At 40.6% G+C, this 20,901-nt stretch overlaps 1 protein-coding gene across 9 annotated transcripts in view; it reads left to right on the forward strand.

The window, feature by feature from the left end:
* The window catches only part of LIN9 (lin-9 DREAM MuvB core complex component), a 54,254-nt gene that overhangs the window by 30,246 nt on the left and 3,107 nt on the right, over nt 1-20,901 (forward strand). For 6 of the 9 annotated variants that reach the window (XM_036453606.2, XM_036453603.2, XM_036453604.2 and 3 more), the window contains 4 exons: nt 2,292-2,411; nt 3,620-3,721; nt 7,965-8,045; nt 16,704-16,829. In XM_036453606.2, the coding sequence (XP_036309499.1) occupies nt 2,292-2,411; nt 3,620-3,721; nt 7,965-8,045; nt 16,704-16,829 (429 nt within the window). The remainder of the gene's footprint in view (nt 1-2,291; nt 2,412-3,619; nt 3,722-7,964; nt 8,046-16,703; nt 16,830-20,901) is intronic. The other 3 variants (XM_045587156.1, XM_036453605.2, XM_045587158.1) reach the window with 3 other exon arrangements.

The following is a 20,901-nucleotide window of genomic DNA, read 5'->3' on the forward strand; positions in this document are numbered from 1 at the left end:
TTATTGCTTTTTTACAGAGAGGAAGGGAGAGAGATAGAGAGCTAGAAACGTTGATGAGAGAGAATCGATCAGCTGCCTCTTGCACACCCCCTATTGGGATTGTGACCGCAACCAAGGTACATGCCCTTTACCAGAATCAAACCTGGGACCGTTCAGTCCGCAGGCCGACGCTCTACCCCTGAGCCAAACCGGTTTCGGCTGCTTAGCCTTTTAATATATATAGATTGTTTGCCTCTAAGCATCTTAGAAATTTAATTGTTAGCCTTTAGCCTCCTTTTTAAAACATTTCTTTGTTTAATTTGACTTTTAAGGTTTATGAGCCTACAATTAACAATCAAAATTTCTGCCCTAGCTGGTTTGGGTCTGTGGTTAGAGTATTGGCCTGTGGACTGAAGGGTTGCGGGTTCGATTCCAGTCAAGGGCATGTACCTTAGTTGCAGGCTCGATCCCTGGCCCTTAGGCATGTACAGGATGTAACCTATCGATGTATCTCTCTCACATTGATGTTTTTCTCTCTCTCACCTGCTCCCTTACACTTCTTTAAGAATCAATGGATAAAATACTCTCAGGTGAGGATTAACAACAAAAGCAAAATAAATAGCCCTAACTGGTTTGGCTTAAGCGTAGGGGTGTCGAACTCAATCAGAGAAGGGGCCAAAATCTAAAATCCAGCCTAAATCGCGGGCCGAATGGTTTACTGAACAGTCATAAACTGTCATTGTGATGGAAACGCAGCGGAGTGCAGTGATGACAGCGCGGTGGGGGCCACATTGCAAGGCCTGGCGGGACGGATTTGGCCCTCGGGCCTTGTGTTTGACACATGTGGAAGGGATAGAACGCTGGCCTGCAGACTGAAAGGTCCCAGGTTCGATTCCCAGTAGGGGGTATGCAAGAGGCAACTGATCAATGTTTCTCTCTCATCAATGTTTCTAACTTTTTTTTTTTTTTAATATATTTTATTGATTCTTTTACAGAGGAAGAGAGAGTGATAGAGAGTTAGAAACATCGATGAGAGAGAGTCATCAATCAACTGCCTCTTGCACACCCCCTATTGGGGATGTGCCCGCAACCAACGTACGTGCCCCTGACCACAATCGAACCCGGGACCCTTCAGTCCCCAAGCCGACGCTCTATCCATTGAGCCAAACCGGTTTCGGCTGTGTTTCTAACTCTTTATCCCTCTCCCTTCCTCTCTGTAAAAAAATCAGTAAAATATATTAAGAAAATTTTTTATCTCCTTAGTGCAAAAATAAAAGAATCTTCCTTTTCTGATATTTTAAAAACTATGACTATTTATTGTGAGAGTTTCCTTATCCAACATAATTTTTAGAGAGGACAAATAAGAGAGAATGAAAATTTGGACTAGCTATAGAGGAAAGTATACCAACCATAAGTTTTTTCATTGGAGGATGAAATCTTTCAACCTTCCTTTCCAATAAAGGAAACTTGTTTCTGATTCATTAATGTAATTTTTTTAATGAGAATTATTTTTCTCTGGCCAGAGAGTTCACTGTAGTTGCAGTAGGTAACATTTAGGTAGTCTTTAACACACAGGCAGCATCTTTAATCCTGTTTTGGCCTTTTGGCCTTTTCTTTTTTCTTAAATATATATTTTATTGATTTTTGTATAGAGAGGAATGGAGAGAGATAGAGAGTTAGAAACATCAATGAGCCGAAGCCGGCTTGGCTCAGTGGTAGAGCATCGGTCTGCGGACTGAAAGGTCCCAGGTTCGATTCCGGTCAAGGGCATGTACCTTGGTTGTGGCCATATCCCCAGTAGGGGGTGTGCAAGAGGCAGCTGGTTGATGTTTCTCTCTCATCGACGTTTCTAGCTCTCTATCTCTCTTCCTTTCTCTCTGTTAAAAATCAATAAAATATATTAAAAAAAAGAAAAAGAAAAAAAAGAAACATCAATGAGAGAGAGTCATAGATCAGCTGCCTCTTGCACACCCCCTACTGGGGATGTGCCCACAACCAAGGTACATGCCCTTGACCGGAATCGAACCCCTGGGCCTTCATCCCCAAGACGACGCTCTATCCACTGAGCCAAACCGGTCCCGGCGCCTTTTTCTTTTCTTAATTCTTCTTGTTTTGTGGGTTCACTTTCTTGGAAGTCAAGTAGTATTTTCATACTCTGATGTAAGTTCTAGCCCTTGATCTTTGTAGGATAATATGTTCTCTGAAATACTTTTTATTTCTGCACGAGTGTGTATCATGCAGAAATAATGTGTATGAGACTAAAATGATTGGCAAACCTCTACAAGTCTCCGGACTTCTCTCTCTTCCCGTAGAGCAATGAGCCTCACGAGACAATGCCCATTGCTGCCTTCGGACAAAAACAGCGGCCTTCTCGGTTTTTTATGACTCCACCGCGGTTGCATTATCCTCCTCTTCTCCCAGCACCCACTACGGTAACGTTTTAAAATGTCATCAGTAATTTAAATGACTATTATCACTGTGAACTATGTTTTTATAAAATATGCATCTATTACAGCAACCTCAGGAGGGACCCACATTGTTTTGAGTTGTCAGATTTTAAATAAAATAAGTTAAACAGTGGCTTCAACTGGAAATATTTTTGTAGACATTTTAATACAATATTAAATATGAGAGAATTTACTCTTTATCTAAATACTAGTGGCCTGGTGCATGAATTCATGCATCTTAAAAGGAAATTAATTAGAAGAAATATTTTAATATCGCTACTTACCCTTTCTCTATAATAGAAGTGTCAACCAAATTCACGATTGACAATGACGGATGGAAATACACACGTGCGATTGGCACCAGCGAGAGCTTTATATGTATTCACATGTGCCAGTCAATGTAGCCTTTTATAATATAGAATAAACTTGCTTAATTAGACCTGCTCTCTGATGTAGCTAAACTTTTTCCGGCCCAGTGAAGCACCCCAACTTTTCTTTCGGTAATTGTCAGCAATATAGCGGTAAATATCAACACGAAGTAGATTATTATTGTCGATCACGCAGGGAGAAAAAAGGGTAAAATATGTAACTGCGGCAGTGTTTGACTATATTCTGCGCAGGGAGAAAACCTGAAGTCATTTTCAAGTTTCTTCTTTTCAGTCGGGTCAAGTTTCTAAGCTTTCAAATCTTCGTTTTCTGACAAATGAAAATAGAATTCTATGGAGTTTCCTATCTGCCTACTCCAGGACTTTTGTGAGGATCAAATGAGATGAGGCACGGGGAAACACAGACATTTGGTTAAAGTGTAGTGTGTTCCTGGAACTCCAAGGAGGCTAGTTGCTAGGGAGAGGAAGCTGGGTGTTGCCACATGATGTCATTTCCCGGCAGCCACAGTGTCCGTTTCTGGGCTGGGCTGGGCTGCAGGCTGCATTTTACATGTGGGGTCTCCACAGCGTCAGCTGTGACTTGGTGGGCTTTTGTCCCGGGGGTGGCGGGGCCAGTGTTCCACTTGCGGGAAGCTGAGTCTGTGGTGCTGTTTCTCTGTGCGTGTCACAGAAGCTCCTGCATTGAGCACCTGCCCCCTGGTGGCCAGTGCACATGATAGTGATCATTTGGAAGGTGGGAAGGACACTTAGCATATTAGCCTTTTATTTATATAAAAGTGGTTAAATGATTCCTTTTTATTTCTGTAGGATAATGATCCTTTATTAGGACAGTCACCTTGGAGAAGTAAGATTTCAGGCTCTGATACTGAAACATTGGGTGGTTTTCCAGTAGAATTCCTTATTCAAGTGGTAAGAATTTTTCTTAATACCTTGACTCTGTTAAAAAAAACTCAGGTCTTTTGTGTTATTGAAGTTGAAAGTTTTTCTAGGACCAAATATATATATATTTTTTTATCATTGTATTTGTTTTAAGAATTTCATTATTTCCATCAAAGCTTAAAAATAAAAATTTATAACAGCCATAAAAGACTGAGAGGTCTTTGGGGGGGCTTTTATTGGGTTTGGTTCTTACATTTTGTTACGTTAAGGACTCCCCCATTCTCGCCTGTCCTCTGTGAAGCTTTGAGTGGTTAGCTGCTAATAACTTGGATAAGTATAAAGCTTTTATTTGGTCATCTCAATGCATCTTGCCAACTCAACAGTTAAGATGTGTTGGCTAGCTTTTTGGTTAGGAAGAACTTTCTGAGACTAGAAATATTTATTCAACTAAGATCTAAGCCTAAATTGAAACAAGTACAGAGTTATTACATAGAACACTTTTCCCAAATAGCCTCTTAAGAATGTAATGAGACGTTTGTTTTGAAAATTAGGTTAAATACGTTATTTCCTTTGAGTTATTGTTTAATAATACTTGATTGTCCCTTTTTTGTCTTTTTTCAAAAGAAAAACTACTTTGGCTTAGGGTAGTCTTTATAAATAGAAAAGTTTGTATATACTATATGTATATTATGTTATAAAACAGTGTTACCTTAAAATTCAGTGTTACCTTTTGCAATTCAGTGTTACCCTTAAATTACTGATGTTATTTCAAGGAAAAGTCTTGTCATTTGTGTGCATGTGTTTAGCATTTTGTATTCCTCAATCACATGCTATTAAATTTCCTATCAATATAGAATTTTATTATGCCTTTGGGTTCAAAGGTGGAAACTATATTTTTATATAAAAATTTTAAATTGTGAAAAGAGCCAAAGCTTATGCTTTTCACAAATAGGATACTGTTCCTCCCTTCCCCCCCCCCCCTTTTTTTTTTAAGACATGCTTTCTTTAAATAGTGTTAAAGCGAGTGTCATATTTAGGGAGAGAGAAATATCAACCGGCAGAGGGAGCCAGAAACAGCGCTATTGCACTGCTTTAAAGTATTGACACTTTATTGATGCTTAGATGTTTGGTTTCAGCGCTTAATTTTTTAACTCTAAAATCTCTGTCTAAAACCTAGTTAAAACACTACTTTCATTAATATTTTAAGCTATCTGAGAGGTAAAAATAAGAGTCTTTTTATGTATTTGTCTTGTAATATGTAAGGTTTTATGAACTCAGGTTTATTCTTGTTAATGTTAAATTTTGAAGTATATGAATATGTTTTTCTTTTATTTCTAGTATTTTTATGGCAAAATAAACAAGATTAAATTTTTTTGCAAGTTTCATAATTCATAGTTTACAGTGAATGTTCTTTTTGAGGGAATTTTTTATTCTGGGGTTTGGGATTTAGAGGAATCTAAAAAGACTGATACGCTTTTATTTATTTATTATTTGAGGTTTTTGTTTTGTTTTAGAGAGGAAGGGAGAGGAAGGGAGAGGGAGAGAGAAAAAACATCTATCTATGTGAGAGCAGAACATTGATCAGTTGCCTTCGTATTTTCCCTGAACGGGGGTCAAACCCACAACTCAGGAATATGCCCTGACTGGGAATCGAACTGGCAGCCTTTCGGTGCACTGGATAACAACCAAATGAGTGCTCAACCAACTGAGCCACTCTGGCTGGGCCTGATCTGCTTTCTTATAGAGAACTCAGTTTTGAAAAACATTAAAAGGAAACAAAGTGATTTTCTCCCATCCAAGTACTAACCAGGCCCGACCCTGCTTAGCTTCCGGGCGCGTTCAGGGTGGTATGGTCATAGACACAAAGTGATTTTCTATCAAGAACAAATAAGCAATACAAAACTGAAACAAAAAAAGGGAGAGATACTGTGCCTTCATCCCATTTTTAATGCTTCTAACTCCCTAAAATCATACACATTTCCATAAAAACTCAGCAACTTAGTCCAGAGCTCTGGACCCTGAGCAGTAAATACAGGTCTGTGTGAACATGTGTGTAACGTACCTCGTCATCCCTCTGCCGACGTTTAAGAGTTTTTATATCGAGCTCTGTCATGTGTCTCGGTTATGTGGAGCATTGTCCCATGCACCAAGGGTCCTAGGTTTGATTCCTCGTCAGGCACATGCCCAGGTTGTGGGTTCGATCCCTGGTTGGCGCGTATATGGGAGGTATTCAGTCTAAGTCTCTCACACTGATATTTCTCTGTCCCTCTCCCTCTTTCTCTAAAATAATTTTTTAATATAAAAAATGGAAAGCACATAAAAGCAGAAGGAATTGTTTAATATACTTCTTTGTACCCATCATTGGCTGTAACAGCTATCAACAACTCCTGGCTAATATCAATCAATACATTAAAAAAAAAAAAATCCTGGCCCGTACTGTTTCATCTTTACTTCCTTTTGTGTTATTTGGAAGCAAATACCAGATTGCATTTATCTGTAAATATTTCATTATGTGTCTCTAAAAGGAAAGGGCTCTTTTTGTAAAAAGAAACACAGCTATAATATTGTTACATCTAAAAAGTTAAAATACCTTACTATCAGATATCCAGTCAACATTTAAATTTTTCAGTTGTCCCTTAAATGTTAGATGCTCTGTTTCCCCATACAATTTATTTGTCCATAGAGTCTCCCAGAGTCTGTTTTTATTTTTTTATATCCTTTGAGGATATATTTTTCATTCATTTTCCAAGAGTGGAAAGGAGGGGGAGAGAGAGAGAAACTTCACTGTGAGAGGGACACATGGACTGGTTGCACCCCGCAAGGATGGAACACGCAGCCCTTCCGCACACAGGCCAGTGCTCTAACCACTGAGCAACACCAGCCCGGCTCCCACTGGACTTTGCTGGCTGAATCCTTATGGTATCGTTCAACATGATCTGTCTTTGCGTTTCATGAAAATTGCTTATTGGATATAGAGTTTTGATTAGATTTGGGTTTTTTATTTGGTTGGTTTACTTGTTTTATGCTACTACTCCTGTAGGTAGTTATGTATTCTGAGAGGAAACTCATACTATGCTATCTTTTTTTAAATATAATGTTAGCTGGTTCTGTTTATCAATGCCCAGATCCACCATTCATTAGGATTGTAAAATGGTGCTATTCTCATTCCATTATTTCTTCTTCAGTTATTAGTTGAAAGTTCTATAAAGAAAAATTTCCCCTAATCTATTATTTGGTTACCTAGTGGTATATTTTATATAGGAAAGGCAGGATAAATGCTTGATTTTTCTCTTTCCCCCCGTTTTTTAAAATAATGTGTGTAGTCACTAGCATTCGTTAGTGTTATTTTTTTAAAGTGTTAATATGAACACATTTGTGCTTTAATCCCTTGCAGTTATCACTCTTGGTGGTTCACCAATTGTCCCATTTTGGGTTAGGGAAAGCTTTTTCCGTTGGAATCTGTAGTCCTTTTGACGTGTCCTAATTGCAGTGGATTTTAAATAATATTTTCCTGTCAGCCAATCAGATTTATAAAGTAAAACTAGAGGCCCAGTGCATGAAATTCGTGCATGGGAAGGGGGCCCTCAGCCCAGCCTGCGTCCTCTCCCAACTCGGGACCCTTCGAGTGGGTCCCTAGGGGCCTGGCCGGCGATCAGGGCCCATCAGGGCTTTCCTTCCCCGGCTGCCGGCAGCTGGCCCACCCTGCCACTGCCACTGCCACTGCCACTGCCACTGCCACTGCCACTGCCACTGCCAGCCATCTGTGCAGCGCTGCCCGCCTGCCCCACTTCCCCTCCACCGGTCGCCTCCCTCTGGGTGATAGGCGTGGGGGTGATCCCGTGGCTGGCCTGGCCTCCCTCGGCGGGCGATGGCTGGCTGGCCCTGCACCCCCACAGCATCCCTGGCTCTTTGGGGCGATCGATCGAGGAGCCCCCACGTTGATCGCCCCTCAGAGGGTGGCCTGGGCCTCCCTGTGAGGGTGATTGTGGGACAATGGCAGGGCCCGGTGACCAATTGCAACGCACCCTCTTTGGGTGGCCTGGCGCCATACGTGTCATAGCGTGGTCATCCAGAAGGTCATCCAGACGGTTGTTCTGCTCTTCAGTCCTTTGATCCATTTGCATATTATGCTTTTATTATTACAGACACCTGTGCTATGTTTGTATTGAAGCACTTAAATCTGCTCAAATATCTTAGTGAAAAATTGGAAATTTGATGTCTGATACACTTCAGTGCCTTTATTTGATCCAGAACATCTCTTATTTCTCTGTAGACCAAATTATCAAAAATTCTCATGATTAAAAAGGAACATATCAAGAAATTAAGGGAAATGAACACCGAGGCAGAAAAATTGGTAAGGATGTTTTTTATTTTTCTTTGCTTGTCTACTTTTAAAATGGTGAGGGCTTCTATGTCTAAGGATTTTTAAATATTTTATGAAAGAAAACTTTGAGATAAATGTGTATTTTATTTTTAAAAATATATTTGATTTCAGAGGGGAAGGGAAAGGGAGAGAGATAGAAACATCAATGATGAGAGAGATTGATCATTGATCAGCTGCCTCCTGCATGCTTCCCACTGGGGGTCAAGCCCAGGCATGTGCTCTGACTGGGAATCCAGCCTTGACTTCCTGGTTTATAGGTTGATGCTCAACCACTGGGCCACACTGTCAGGGCAAGATAAATGTTATTTTAAAATCTTCATTTGTTATCACTAAGAATTCCAAACTGGATAAAAAATAACTCTGTGATGTATAAAAGAGACACATTGAATATAAAAGGACTCTCAAAGGATAAAAATGGCCGAAACCGGTTTGGCTCAAGGGACAGAGCATCAGCTGCAGACTGAAATGTCCCACGTTTGATTCCGGTCAAGGGCATGTACCTTGGTTGTAGGCACATCCCCAATGGGGAGTGTGCAAGAGGCAGCTGATCAATGATTCTCTTTCATCAGTGTTTCTAACTCTCTATCCCTCTCTCTTCCTCTCTGTAAAAAATAAAATATATTTTTTTTAAAAGGGGGGCAAAAATGTAAATGTATGAAAAGATATACAGTGCAAAGTTTTAAAATAAAAACAGAAGATCTTATAGCAATACTAGAGGCCTGGTGTACGAAATTCGTGCATGTAGGGGTGTGTCCCTCAGCCCAGCCTGCACCCTCTTCAATCTGGGACATCCCTCTCACAATCCAGGACTGCTGGCTCCCACTACCCACTTGCCTGCATTCCTGATTGCCCCTAACGGCTTCTGCCTGCCAGCCTGGTTACACCCTAACCACTCCCCTGCCAGCCTGATTGATGCCTAACTGCTCCCCTGCAGGCCTGGTCACCTCTAACTGCCCTCCCCTGCAGGCCTGGGTCCCTCCCCCAACTGCCCTTCCCTGCAGGCCCAGTTGCTCCCAACTTCTCTCCTCTGCCAGCCTGGTCACCACTAACTGCCCTCCCCTGCAGGCTTGATCACCCCCACTTCCCTCCCCTGCTGGCCATCTTGTGTCCACAAGGGGGCAGGATCTTTGACCACATGGGGGGCAGCCATTTTGTGTATTGGAGTGATGGTCAATCTGCATATTACTCTTTTATTAGGTAGGATAGAGGCATGGTGCATGGGTGGGAGCCGGCTGGTTTTCCCTGAAGGGTGTCCTGGATCAGGGTGGGGGTTCCCTTGGGGCGTGGGGTGGCCTGGGCGAGGGGTGGTTTGCAGGCCGGCCATGCCCCTGGTGACCCAAGTGGAGGCCCTGGTATCTGAGATTTATTTATCTTCTATAATTGAAACTTTGTAGTCTGGAGCAGAGGCCAGGACAGGCCAGGGTGGGCGGGAAGCTTGCCTGCCTCCATTCCCTTTCTCAGAGTCACTGCTGCAAAAGCTGGTTTTCTTGCCCTGCTAGGTAACCCAAGCCTTCTGCTCTCTCTAGCTCAATGGCCGCTGCCATCTTGATTGGGTTAATTTGCATACTCACTCTGATTGGCTGGTGGTGTAGTGGAGTGATGGTCAATGTGCATGTTTCTCTTTTATTAGTGTAGCTTAATAGCTGTTAGTAAAATTCAGGGCAATAGATATTACAGGACATAAAGAGGTATCTTCCTAATGATAAAGGTATAATTCAAAATTAATAATTTGTAATTTGTACGTACTTAATGTAGCCTCCAGATATATAAAGCAAAAATCACCAAAACTCAAAGGAAAAAGACAAAGCCACTATTGTAATGGAACAGTTTCCATAGCCCTCTTAGTAATGAATAAAACAAGTAGTCAAAAAATAAATACGGATATATAGATTTGAAAAGTACAGTGAACAAACTTGATTTTATTAACATATGCACAATATTATACCTACCAACTACAGGATACTATTCTTTGGAAACACACATAGAATATTTACAAAAATTAATTATATGCTGGCTCTGAATCAGATTTCAACAAATTTCATGATGTTTAGAATTCTACAGAATGTTCTCTGATCACAGTGCAAATAAGCTTAGAAGTTAATAACAAAAGAATGGCAAGAAAAAAATGCTTGAAAAAATTTTAAATTCAGTGCTAAACTATTGATCAAATAATTAAGTTATGTTGGAAACTAAGAAAATGTTTTGAATTGAGATGACAAAGTCAAAATTTGGTTAATATAAAATTTACAAAGAAAATAGAAAGTTGGTTTGGTAAAGTCTTCTTGAATTTTGGAAAGCTCAAATGTTTATCTCATATTTTACCCAGCAAAAGCAAAAGTTTAAACTTTCTGCTTGAAAAGTCAAAGGGGGAGGAAATTATATTATATTAAAATACTTTAGTCACTTTTATGATACAAGGACAGATTTCTCAATCATATACCTGAGAAGTTTTCTTATCAGGTTCATTCATAGTTAAAGTTTGAGCTCCCATTTCTTGGTCAAATTACATAGTATATTAAAGTCAGTGAAAGTTTGCCTAAGATTTTTAATTTCATTATGCCTTTTTTATTTCAGATTATTTAAATATTTAAAAAATACTCCTAGATCCTTCACATAGAAATTAACTGTGTGTGTAATTTATTAAAATAGATTTGAATTGCCTCAGCTACATATAAAAATAGCTAGTCTCAGGCTCTAATAATTGCTTTTCCACTTTGAAAGTTTGTCTTGTCACACGTGGACATTAACACTCAGGAGTGGGAAGGGGAGGTGTCGCTGAGAGTTCTGACAGCCCCTTTTCAAACATGTGTCAGGTTCTGGGAACTGCATCCTGTGTGCTCTGTGCTCCTTCCCTTTCTCAGAGTCACTGCTGCAAAAGCTGGTTTTCTTGCCCTGAGTATGTTGTCACATTGTCCTTAGCATGTTTGCTGGGTGTCTTTTATTTTGAGGATCATGAATCTATGCAGAAATCTTCCTAATAGTTAACCAGTCTTCAAAATAGCATCCATGTTGCATGTCACACTCCACTTGTATGTGATCACCTAAAGCACACTAGCTGATTGTAGGAGGGATTGATAGAAGCCATAGCAGTAAGACTAACATATTTAAAAGGGCAGGTTTTTTATTTTTATTTTTATTTTTATTTTTATTTTTCCTTTCTTTTTTTCTTTTTTCTTTTTTTTAAATCAATCTTTATTGTTCATATTATTACACAGGTTCCTCATTTCTTCCCCCCTCCACCAGGTTCCCACCCCACCCTCTGCCCCCTCATCCTCATCCATTGGTGCACAGTTTATGTTCAGTCTCTTCCTCCCTCCCTTTCCCCGATAGTAAATCCCTTTTCAGATAGCAAATCTGTTACTTAGCATTTTCTCATATCAATAATACCTCCACATGCCCAATGATACACTTCACACAAAAGACATTTCCTAATAGGACAACCAGCCTCATCCAGGCCCCACCCAAGGCACTCACAGATCAACACCCCAGCACTAAACTAACTCAACACATCCAGATATAAGCCTTCATCACTTGATTCAGCAGACCCTCAAGTTCCCGCAAAAGTTTCCAGCCATGTCTGAGAGGCAGCCGTGGGGCAGGGGCAGGTGAGGAGCGAGCTGTTTTGGGCCAGGCCGCTCCGGGCCTGGCCTCTGTTGCTCTGGTTCGTTCCACAACCAGCTGCTCCGTGTCTGGTCACTGAAGGGCAGGTTTTTTAAAATAACAGCTTTATTAAAATATTCACATACTGTGCAATTCACCTGTTTGAGTGAGAGAACAGTTCGGTAGTTTTTAGTTTACAGTTCATCTCACAGGTTGTGTGGTCATCACAGTCAATTCCAGAGCATTTCCATTATCGCCAAAGGAAATCCCATACCTCTGAGGAGTAACTCCTCATTTCCCCTAATCACTTCCCCCACCCCATGCACAGGTCAACACTGACCTGACTTCTTTCCGCCCAGATAGTTAACACATCTAACATATTAGCATTTCCCAACTTGGTACATTTTGGTGTTTCTAGGTCTCTCTCCCTCTTCCTTACTCACTGAAATCAATAAAAATATATTTTAAAAAAGAAAAAAAACAAAAGACCTGTTGAACACAAAAGTTAAGGGTCAAGGTTTTTGACACCTGCTGATGAATTCTGTACTGGATGATACAGAGCCTTTAATTATCTTTTTTATTTTTTTAAAATTCTGGAGGCCCAGTGCACAAAATTCGTGCAGGGGGCTTGGCCCTCACATTCCCGGCTTTGTCTGGAAGGTCCATTGGCTGTCTGGTCTAATTAGCATATTATGCTTTTATTATTACAGATATTTTTATTGATTTCAGAGAGGAAGGGGGAGACAGATAGAAACATCAGTGACGAGAGAGAATCATTGATGGGCTGCCTGCTGCTCGCCCCACACCGCGGATTGAGCCCTCAACCCAGGCAGGTGCCCTTGACCAGATCAAACCTGGGACTCTTCGGTCTGCAGACCAACACGCTCTCCACTGAGCCAAACTGGTAGAGCCTTTAATTATTTTGATTTTGGTTAAGTAGTCCTGCCAGATTACATACTTATTTATCCTCAAGATGCTTAATTAAACTCCACACTGTTTTCAGTAACCCCCAGTCCACCAACAGGGAAATGGAGTTAAATTGACCAGGTCCTGTGATCCTTGCTCTCTGATAAATACTAAGATTTGGATAGTACGGTGGGCTAAAGCCACAAAATGGAGGCTTAGGTAGGGAGAGTTCAGGAGGCCAGTGGTAAACTAAAGGCAGGGTGTCCTGGATGGGACTCCAGGCTGGCCTGGAACGACCCTTCCCTTCTCTCCTGCATGTTCCCTCTCCTCTTCCAGGGCAGGCGTTGCCAGTGGCAGAGGGATTCTGACCCATGAGTCTGGCTGCAGGTCTTGCATGCCTACCACTCACGGCTGTGGTGGATGGGCCGCAGAGCCCTCTTCTGTAAAATGGGGTGATTCTGGTACCTTTACATGGGGTGGTTGTGATGATTCAGCAAGCCCGCGTTAAATACTGATAATAGCCGAAATCGGTTTGGCTCAGTGGATAGAGCTGCGGACTGAGGGGTCCCGGGTTCGATTCCGGTTAAGGGCATGTACCTTGGTTGCGGGCACATCCTGGTAGGGGGTGTGCAGGAGGCAGCTGGTCAATGTTTATCTGTCATCGATGTTTCTAGCTCTCTATCCCTCTCCCTTCCTCTCTGTAAAAAGTCAATAAAATATATTAAAAAAAATACTGAGAATAGTGCCTGGCACTTTATTTTTATTTATTTATTTATTTATTTAAAATTTATTTTTTATTTTTATTGTCTAAAGTTTTACATATGTCTCCTTTTTCCCTGGTTGATCCCTTCCTCCAGCCATTTCTACCCAGGGCAAGCCTCCACCACCCAGTGTCTGTCCATTGGTTATGCTAACATGATGCATACAAGTCCTTTTGGTTGCTCTCTAACTCCCCTACCTCCCCTGCCACTTGTCTCTGGATCTATGTTTGTTCATCAGTTGATGCTGATCATTATATCTCTCACAAATGAGTGAGATCTTGTGATATGTATCTTTCTCCTACTGGCTTATTTCGCTTAGCATAATGCTCTCCAGTCCATCCAGGTTGTTGCAAATGGTAAAAGTTCCTTCTTTTTTATAGCGGTGTAGTATTCCATTTATTCCATTGTGTAGGTGAACCACAGTTTTTTAATCCACTCCTCTGCTGATGGGCACTCAGGTTGTTTTCAAATCTTAGCTATTGTAAATTGTGCTGCTATGAACATAGGGGTGCATATATCCTTTTTGATTGGTGTTTCTGGTTTCTTGGGATATAGTCCTAGAAGTGGGATCACTGGGTCAAATGGGAGTTTGTTTTTTAACTTTTTAAGGAATCTCCATACTGTTCTCCACAGTGGCTGCACCAGTCTGCATTCCCACCAGTGGTGCACGAGGGTTCCTTTTTCTGACAGGTGTGAGATGGTACCTCATTGTCATTTTGATTTCATCTCTCAGATCATTAGTGACTTTGAGCATGTTTTCATATGTCTCTTGGCCTTCTGTATGTCCCCTTATGAAAAGTGTCTATTTAGATCCTTTGACCATTTTTTGATTGGATTATTCATCTTCCTCCTGTTAAGTTGTATGAGTTCCCTGTAAATGTTGTAGATTAAACCCTTATTGGTGATAACATTGGCAAGTACGTTCTCTCATGCAGTGGGCTTTCTTATAGTTTTGTTGATGGTTTCTTTTGCTGTGCAGAGCTTTTTATTTTGATGTAGTCCCATTTGTTTATTTTCTCCTTAGTTTCCATTGCCCTAGGAGCTGTGTCTGTAAAGATATTGCTTATGGAGTCTTGTAGGATTTTTATAGTTTCCCGCCTTACATTAAAGTCCTTTAGCCATTTGAGTTTATCTTTTTGTATGGTGTAAGTTGGTGATCTACAATAGTTTCATTTTTTTGCATGTATCTGTCCAATTTTCCCAGCACATTTATTGAAGAGACTGTCTTGACTCCATTGTATGCTCTTGCCTCCTTTGTCAGATATTAATTGAGCATAATGGCTTGGGTCGATTCCTGGGTTCTCTGTTCTGTTCCTGTGATCTATTTGCCTGTTCTTGTGCCAGTACCAGAGTGCCTGGCACTTTGGTCAGCTCTAATTAATAATATTAGCCATCTCCATCACTGTTAAGTCATTACAACATTTTATTTATTTTTATTTATTTATTTTTTAAAATATATTTTATTGATTTTTTATAGAGAGGAAGGGAGAGAGATAGAGAGCTAGAAACGTCGATGAGAGAGAAACATCGACCAGCTGCCTCTTGCACACCCCCCCACCGGGGATGTGCCCGCAACCAACCTACATGCCCCTGGCCGGAATCGAACCCAGGACCCTTCAGTCCGCAGACTGACGCTCTACCACTGAGCCAAACCGGTTTCAGCTCATTACAACATTTTAATGCTGTGTGTTTATTAAGTAAGACATTTACCTTGGCCTCAGTTTTCTCATCTGTAAGATGACATGTGCATTGGATGATCTCTTAGGTTTCTGTTAGCTCACATCATTGTCATGTTGTGATGTTGTTCGTGTAAATAGTTTATCCCTGCTCAGTCTAGGTATGCTGTACTTGCCTTCCTTAGCCATACTTCCTAGATGGTGCAGTTGGTCTGGTTTCTTGGAAATCTTCTGAAAAAACAAATGGGGTTAAATCTGGCTCCACTAGAGGCATTTCATTGCAGCATTTGTAGCTGGAATGGACTGGAGACCATAATTTGTTGGAGGTTCTGTAAAGAGAGGAAAAGAAATGAAATCAAAGTCCACTTATACTTACTAATGGGAAGCAAATATGGAAGGACGGCAGTGATGGTAACTGTTCGTATTTATTGACCATTTTCCTTTTCCCCTCTTAAATATATATTTATTAATTTCAAAAAGGGAGTGGGAGAGAGACCTAGAAACATCAGTGAGGAAAGAATCATTGATCGACTGCCTCCTGCATGCCCCACACTGGGGATGGAGCCTGCAACCTGGGCATGAGCCCTGACTGGTTATCAAACGGTGACCTCCTGGTTCAACAACTGAGCTACACCTGCTGGGCTTTATTGAGCTTTCTTATGTGGGGGACATGTGTTATTTCATTCTATCTTTGCCATAATCCCATCTATTGTAGTATGTATTCTTATTATCCCCATTTTGCAAATGAGGAGTCGGAGCACAGAAAGATTAAGGAAATTGCTTACAGTCACACAGCTAATATGTGATTAACTTGGGATTTGAACACAATTAGCATCCATGCTTAATCACTATGTTATATTGAATTGATTCCTGATAGAGAATCAATTAAGTTGAAATAACTAAAACCTTTTCAATGAGTGCATATAATTTTAACATATTTTATTGATTTATCACAGAGCGGAAGAGAGAAGGATAGAGAGTTAAAAACATCAATGAGAGAGAAACATCGATCAGCTGCCTCCTGCACACCTCCCACGAGGGACATGTCCCTGACCGGAATCGAACCCGGGACCTCTCAGTCTGCAGGCCGATGCTCTATCCACTGAGCCAAACCGGTTTTAGCTGCATATAATTTTTAAAAAAATATTTTATTGATTTTTTCCAGAGAGGAAGGGAGAGGGATAGAGAGCTAGAAACATCGATGAGAGAGAAACATCGACCAGCTGCCTCTTGCACACCCCCCACTGGGGATGTGCCCGCAACCAATGTACATGCCCTTGACCGAAATCGAACCCGGGACCCTTTCGTCCGCAGACTGACGCTCTATCCACTGAGCTAAACCGGTTTTGGCTGCATATAATTTTTTAACAACTTTTTATATTGAAAAATCACAAACTTAGAAAAAGTTGAAAGACTAATACATTATATAGGATTTTACTTCATTTCTTTTATCTGTATAAGATTTCCTTTTTAAAAAAGTAAATAGCAAGCATGATGCTCCTAGGAATAAAGACAGTCTTCTAAGTGACAGTACATAGTGTTGTTATGACACACAGGAAGTGTGGCTTTGAGTATTGACGATTCTAATAACTTTTAGTTTGTATTGGACAAGTCAGATCTCTTACTAGATCATTGAAATTGCACTGCTCAAAGAAATCCTTACCAAAATCTGGTTTTCTCCTCAGAAATCATACTCTATGCCCATTGGCATTGAATTCCAGCGGAGATATGCAACAATCGTTCTAGAGCTTGAACAGCTGAACAAGGACCTAAACAAAGTTTTGCATAAAGTTCAGCAGTACTGCTATGAGGTAGGTAATTAACATGAATTTCCCTTGCGGATCTGTGCCCTCTATCCTTTTCTTTGAAGCTTAATACTGTTACACATTTTAGAAAATCCAGAGTAAGCCAATATCTTCATAAACCCTTTAACAGAACCGTATTTCGTATGTATTTTTATTCCTTACAGTACCAGTGCCAAACAGTGCTTTGTATCTTGTTTGGATTACAACTGATATAGATCTCAAAATTTTTCAGAAAAATAACTACTCTTTTAAAAAATTTTTATTGGTTGCTTTTAGAGAGAAAGAAGAAAGGGTATAGGGGAAGAGAGAGATTTGTTGTCCGACCTATTGATACATTCATTGGTTGATTTCTATATGTGCCCCAACCAGGGATTGAACCCACAACCTTGGCATACCAGGAGGATGCTCCAGCCAATTGAGTTACCTGTTTGTATAACTTGATTCTACTATCCCAAAGACTATATTTTGGTTTATTTCCCCTTAATTTTTAAATATATACACTAGAGGCCCAGTGCATGAAAATTCATGAATTGGAGGGGGATCCCTCAGCCTGGCCTGTCTCCTCTCACAGTCCAGGAACCCTCAGGGGCGAGAGGTGACATCCCCATTACACCTCTGCTGCTGCCACTGCCTGCAGCGCAAGCCTTAGCCGGCCCTGGTTACCTGAGCCTGGGGCAGCCCTGGGTGTCTGGGTAGCTGCCATCCAAGGCTTGCCTCTGCCTCAGGCCAGTCCTGGGGGTTTGAGGGTGGGTCTGGCTGCACAGCATGCCTGCCACCCCCTTGGCAGGGCTGAAAGGACTGAAGGACTCCGATGGGCTGAGGGGACTGGGTGCTGCCATCTTGTGGCTATGGGTGCCACCATTTTGTGATGGCATGACAGCAATTTGCATATTCCCTCTTTATTAGATAGAATGCTTGTTATCACGTAAGTTGTGATCATGCTGTGTATAAAATTTTGTTTTTTCCTCCTTTAAACTTTACAGTAGAACTGTGGCTTGTTGAACTTCAAACACATAAGTCAAAGGGTTATTTGTGAATTACCATTATCATGCACATAAAATTATATATATGGTCCTAGCTTGTTTAGTTCAGTGGGTAGAGCATTGGCCTGTGGACTGAAAGGTCCCAGGTTTGATTCCAGTCAAGACTGCATACCCGGGTTGTGGGCTTGATACCCAGTGCAGGAAGCAGCCAATCAATGATTCTATCTCATTATTGATGTTTCTATCTCTTTCTCCTCTCCTTTCCTCTCTAAAATCAATAAATATATTTTAAAAAATTATATATATGAATGTGGTTCAAAAGTTCACCTGAAGTGTGGATTAAGTGATGGATATGCATTTAGCATGCTCTTGCATTTGCATTCTTAGAGGTTTTATGTTTCCAGTAAGCCACCTTTATTTGTGATATGAGATTGTTAAACCATTAGCTTTTTGGGATATTAGCCTCATAGATAAGTCCCAAAGATCTGCCATAGGTGACACTGTCAATCCATTATACTTGAACTTAGGGAAATGAACAGTGGTTACCAACTCCTAAACCGTGAGTATATTTACTCATTCTTCTGGCCATTAATTGCCATTTACTTTTATTTTCCTGGTAGTTATCACTTACCTGTAGAGCAAAATGTGTTGTCCTAGCAAATAGATTCTCTCTGGACTAGCAGCTGTCCACAAGAGGTGCCAACCAAGCAAATAATAATGGTACAAGAAGCCCGGCTGGTGTGCTCAGTGGTCAGAGCATCAGCCCATGCACTGAAGGGCCTCAGGTTTGATTCATGGTCAAAGGCATGTTCCTGAGTTGCAGGTTCGATCCCAGACCCTTGTCGGGGCGTTTACAAGAAGCAACCAATTGATGTGTCTCTCTGACATCAATGTTTTCTTTCTCTCTTCCCCTCCTTCTCTTCCTTCCACTCTCTCTAAAAATTAATGGAAAAAATATACTTAGGTGAGGATTAACAACAACAAAAAGATGACACATAGCAAAGCTGATACATGCAGAAATGGGCTGCCCATCAGTCTTTTGTATAATTTCATTATGTACATAAGGCCATTAGTGATAGACTCATTTTCTAATGAAGTAAAATTACTTAATTTTCAGAAAACTTTTGTGGAAGTATAATTTGACTTTAATATAAGAACATATCAGAGGGAACACTTATGACTGAGAAGTTGTGCTCCTAAGTACATAATATATATATGTGAATAGATATTTACCAAAAGATAATACACTAGAATGTTCATAGCATCACTGTTCATTTTAGCCAAAAATTAGCAATCACCCAAATACCCATTAATATTAGAATAAATCAATAAACTGTCATAAAATTATACAATGGAATATTCTCAGCAATGAGAATGAATGAACTCAACTACATGCAACACATGGATGAACTCACAAATATAATATTGAACAGATAAAATCAGACACACAGGAATACATATATATATATATATATATATATATATATATATATATATATATATAATGCATGATTCCATTTACCAGTATGTAAAGCTCAAAAGCTAGTCTATGCTGCTAGCAGTCAGGATGGTTACCCTCAGAGCATCACACTGGAGGTTGGTGTTAGGAGGGCCTCTGAGGTAATGTTCTTTTTTAATCTAGATGCTGATTTCTCATGCGTTTGATTTGTGAAAATTCATTCGTCCATACACTTTATGATTTGTGAACTTTTATGTAGTGATGTATATTCTTCAATTAAAACTTCTTTAGAAAGTGTTAGACGACTAGGCTACTCACTGCAGCATTATTGGTAATTGTAAAATGTTAGATAAAACGTAAATGCCACCCACAGGGGATTGGCTAAGTGACATACGGGGTAACCACACAGTGCAGTGCTCTGCTGCCGTGAGAACGAACCCAGAAGCGCACTCTCTGCTGATATGGAGTCTTCCAGGATATAGTAAGTAAAAAAGTAAGGTACATAAAAGTACATACAATAGGTTACCTTTGGTGTGAGCAGACATACACAAATAAAATAGACATGCCTCTGCTTAGCTTTTCCAAACACACAGGAAGAATAAACCAGAAAGTCATTTGGGAATGGAGTAGGGATAGAGGAGTGAGGAGGAGTGACTTTTTTCTGTGTTTGTTTCCTCAGCAAATACAAGTAAACTCTAAAATGGAATGCAAACAGTGAGCCTAACTGTATTTCAAAGGAGTAGCGTGAACACACTGAAGGCGGGAAAGACGAATCCAAATGACTCTAACATAGTATTTGACTATTTAGCCTTAGTCTAAAAGTAAACCAAATGTTAAACAAATGTGGAACCTTAGTTAATAGGTTTCTCTCATGGTGGTAAAGGATTAGCAACTCTGAAACACTATCCTAGGATTAAACAAATCATAATATATAAAAACCCAGGGTCCATAACATCCAAAACAACCGAAGGCTGGACCAGCAGGAAGTCAGTGCTGGGTTGCCGTGGCAACTCAAGTACTGACTTCCCCTGTCGGGTGCCACAACCCAGCACTGATTACCGAGGGGGCTGGGGATCAGGCCCGAAGAGAGACCAGGAGAGAGAAGCAGGATCTGATCCTAGTCTCTGTGGCAGCTGTTGATCATCCCTCTGCCTGCCTCTCCCTCTCTCTCTAAAGGAAAAATTCTCAATTGTAAAATACCAGTGAACATAGAAGGAATGATAAGAATGAGAAAGACACCATTTGTCATAGTAATATTTGATAAAGATGAGAATCATCAATAGATGCTAGAACTAGTGGGTAAAAGTTTGATGAGGAACATGATCTTTACAAAGCCTCACGATATCTCTTCACGAATATTAATTATGAAGGGGCAAATCCTTTACTTTGGGGAAATCTGCAGACACTTAACTACCTTAACCAAGTGATGAAATAGCATCACAGTAATGGGACAGGCAGCCTTCAGTGCCTCCCAGTCACGGTTCTCAGAGAAGTCAGCATCACGTGTGGTATTCCTGCCCCAACCTCGTAACCTCCGTGCAGTCATGAGGAAAAAGACAAACCACGCTGAGGGTGTTATCCAAAATAATTGGCTGGGACTCTTTGGAAATGAAATACTATGGAAATTTCAAGGCCA

Source organism: Pipistrellus kuhlii, unplaced genomic scaffold (genome assembly GCF_014108245.1).
Source record: "Pipistrellus kuhlii isolate mPipKuh1 unplaced genomic scaffold, mPipKuh1.p scaffold_m20_p_25, whole genome shotgun sequence".
NCBI lineage: Eukaryota > Metazoa > Chordata > Mammalia > Chiroptera > Vespertilionidae > Pipistrellus > Pipistrellus kuhlii.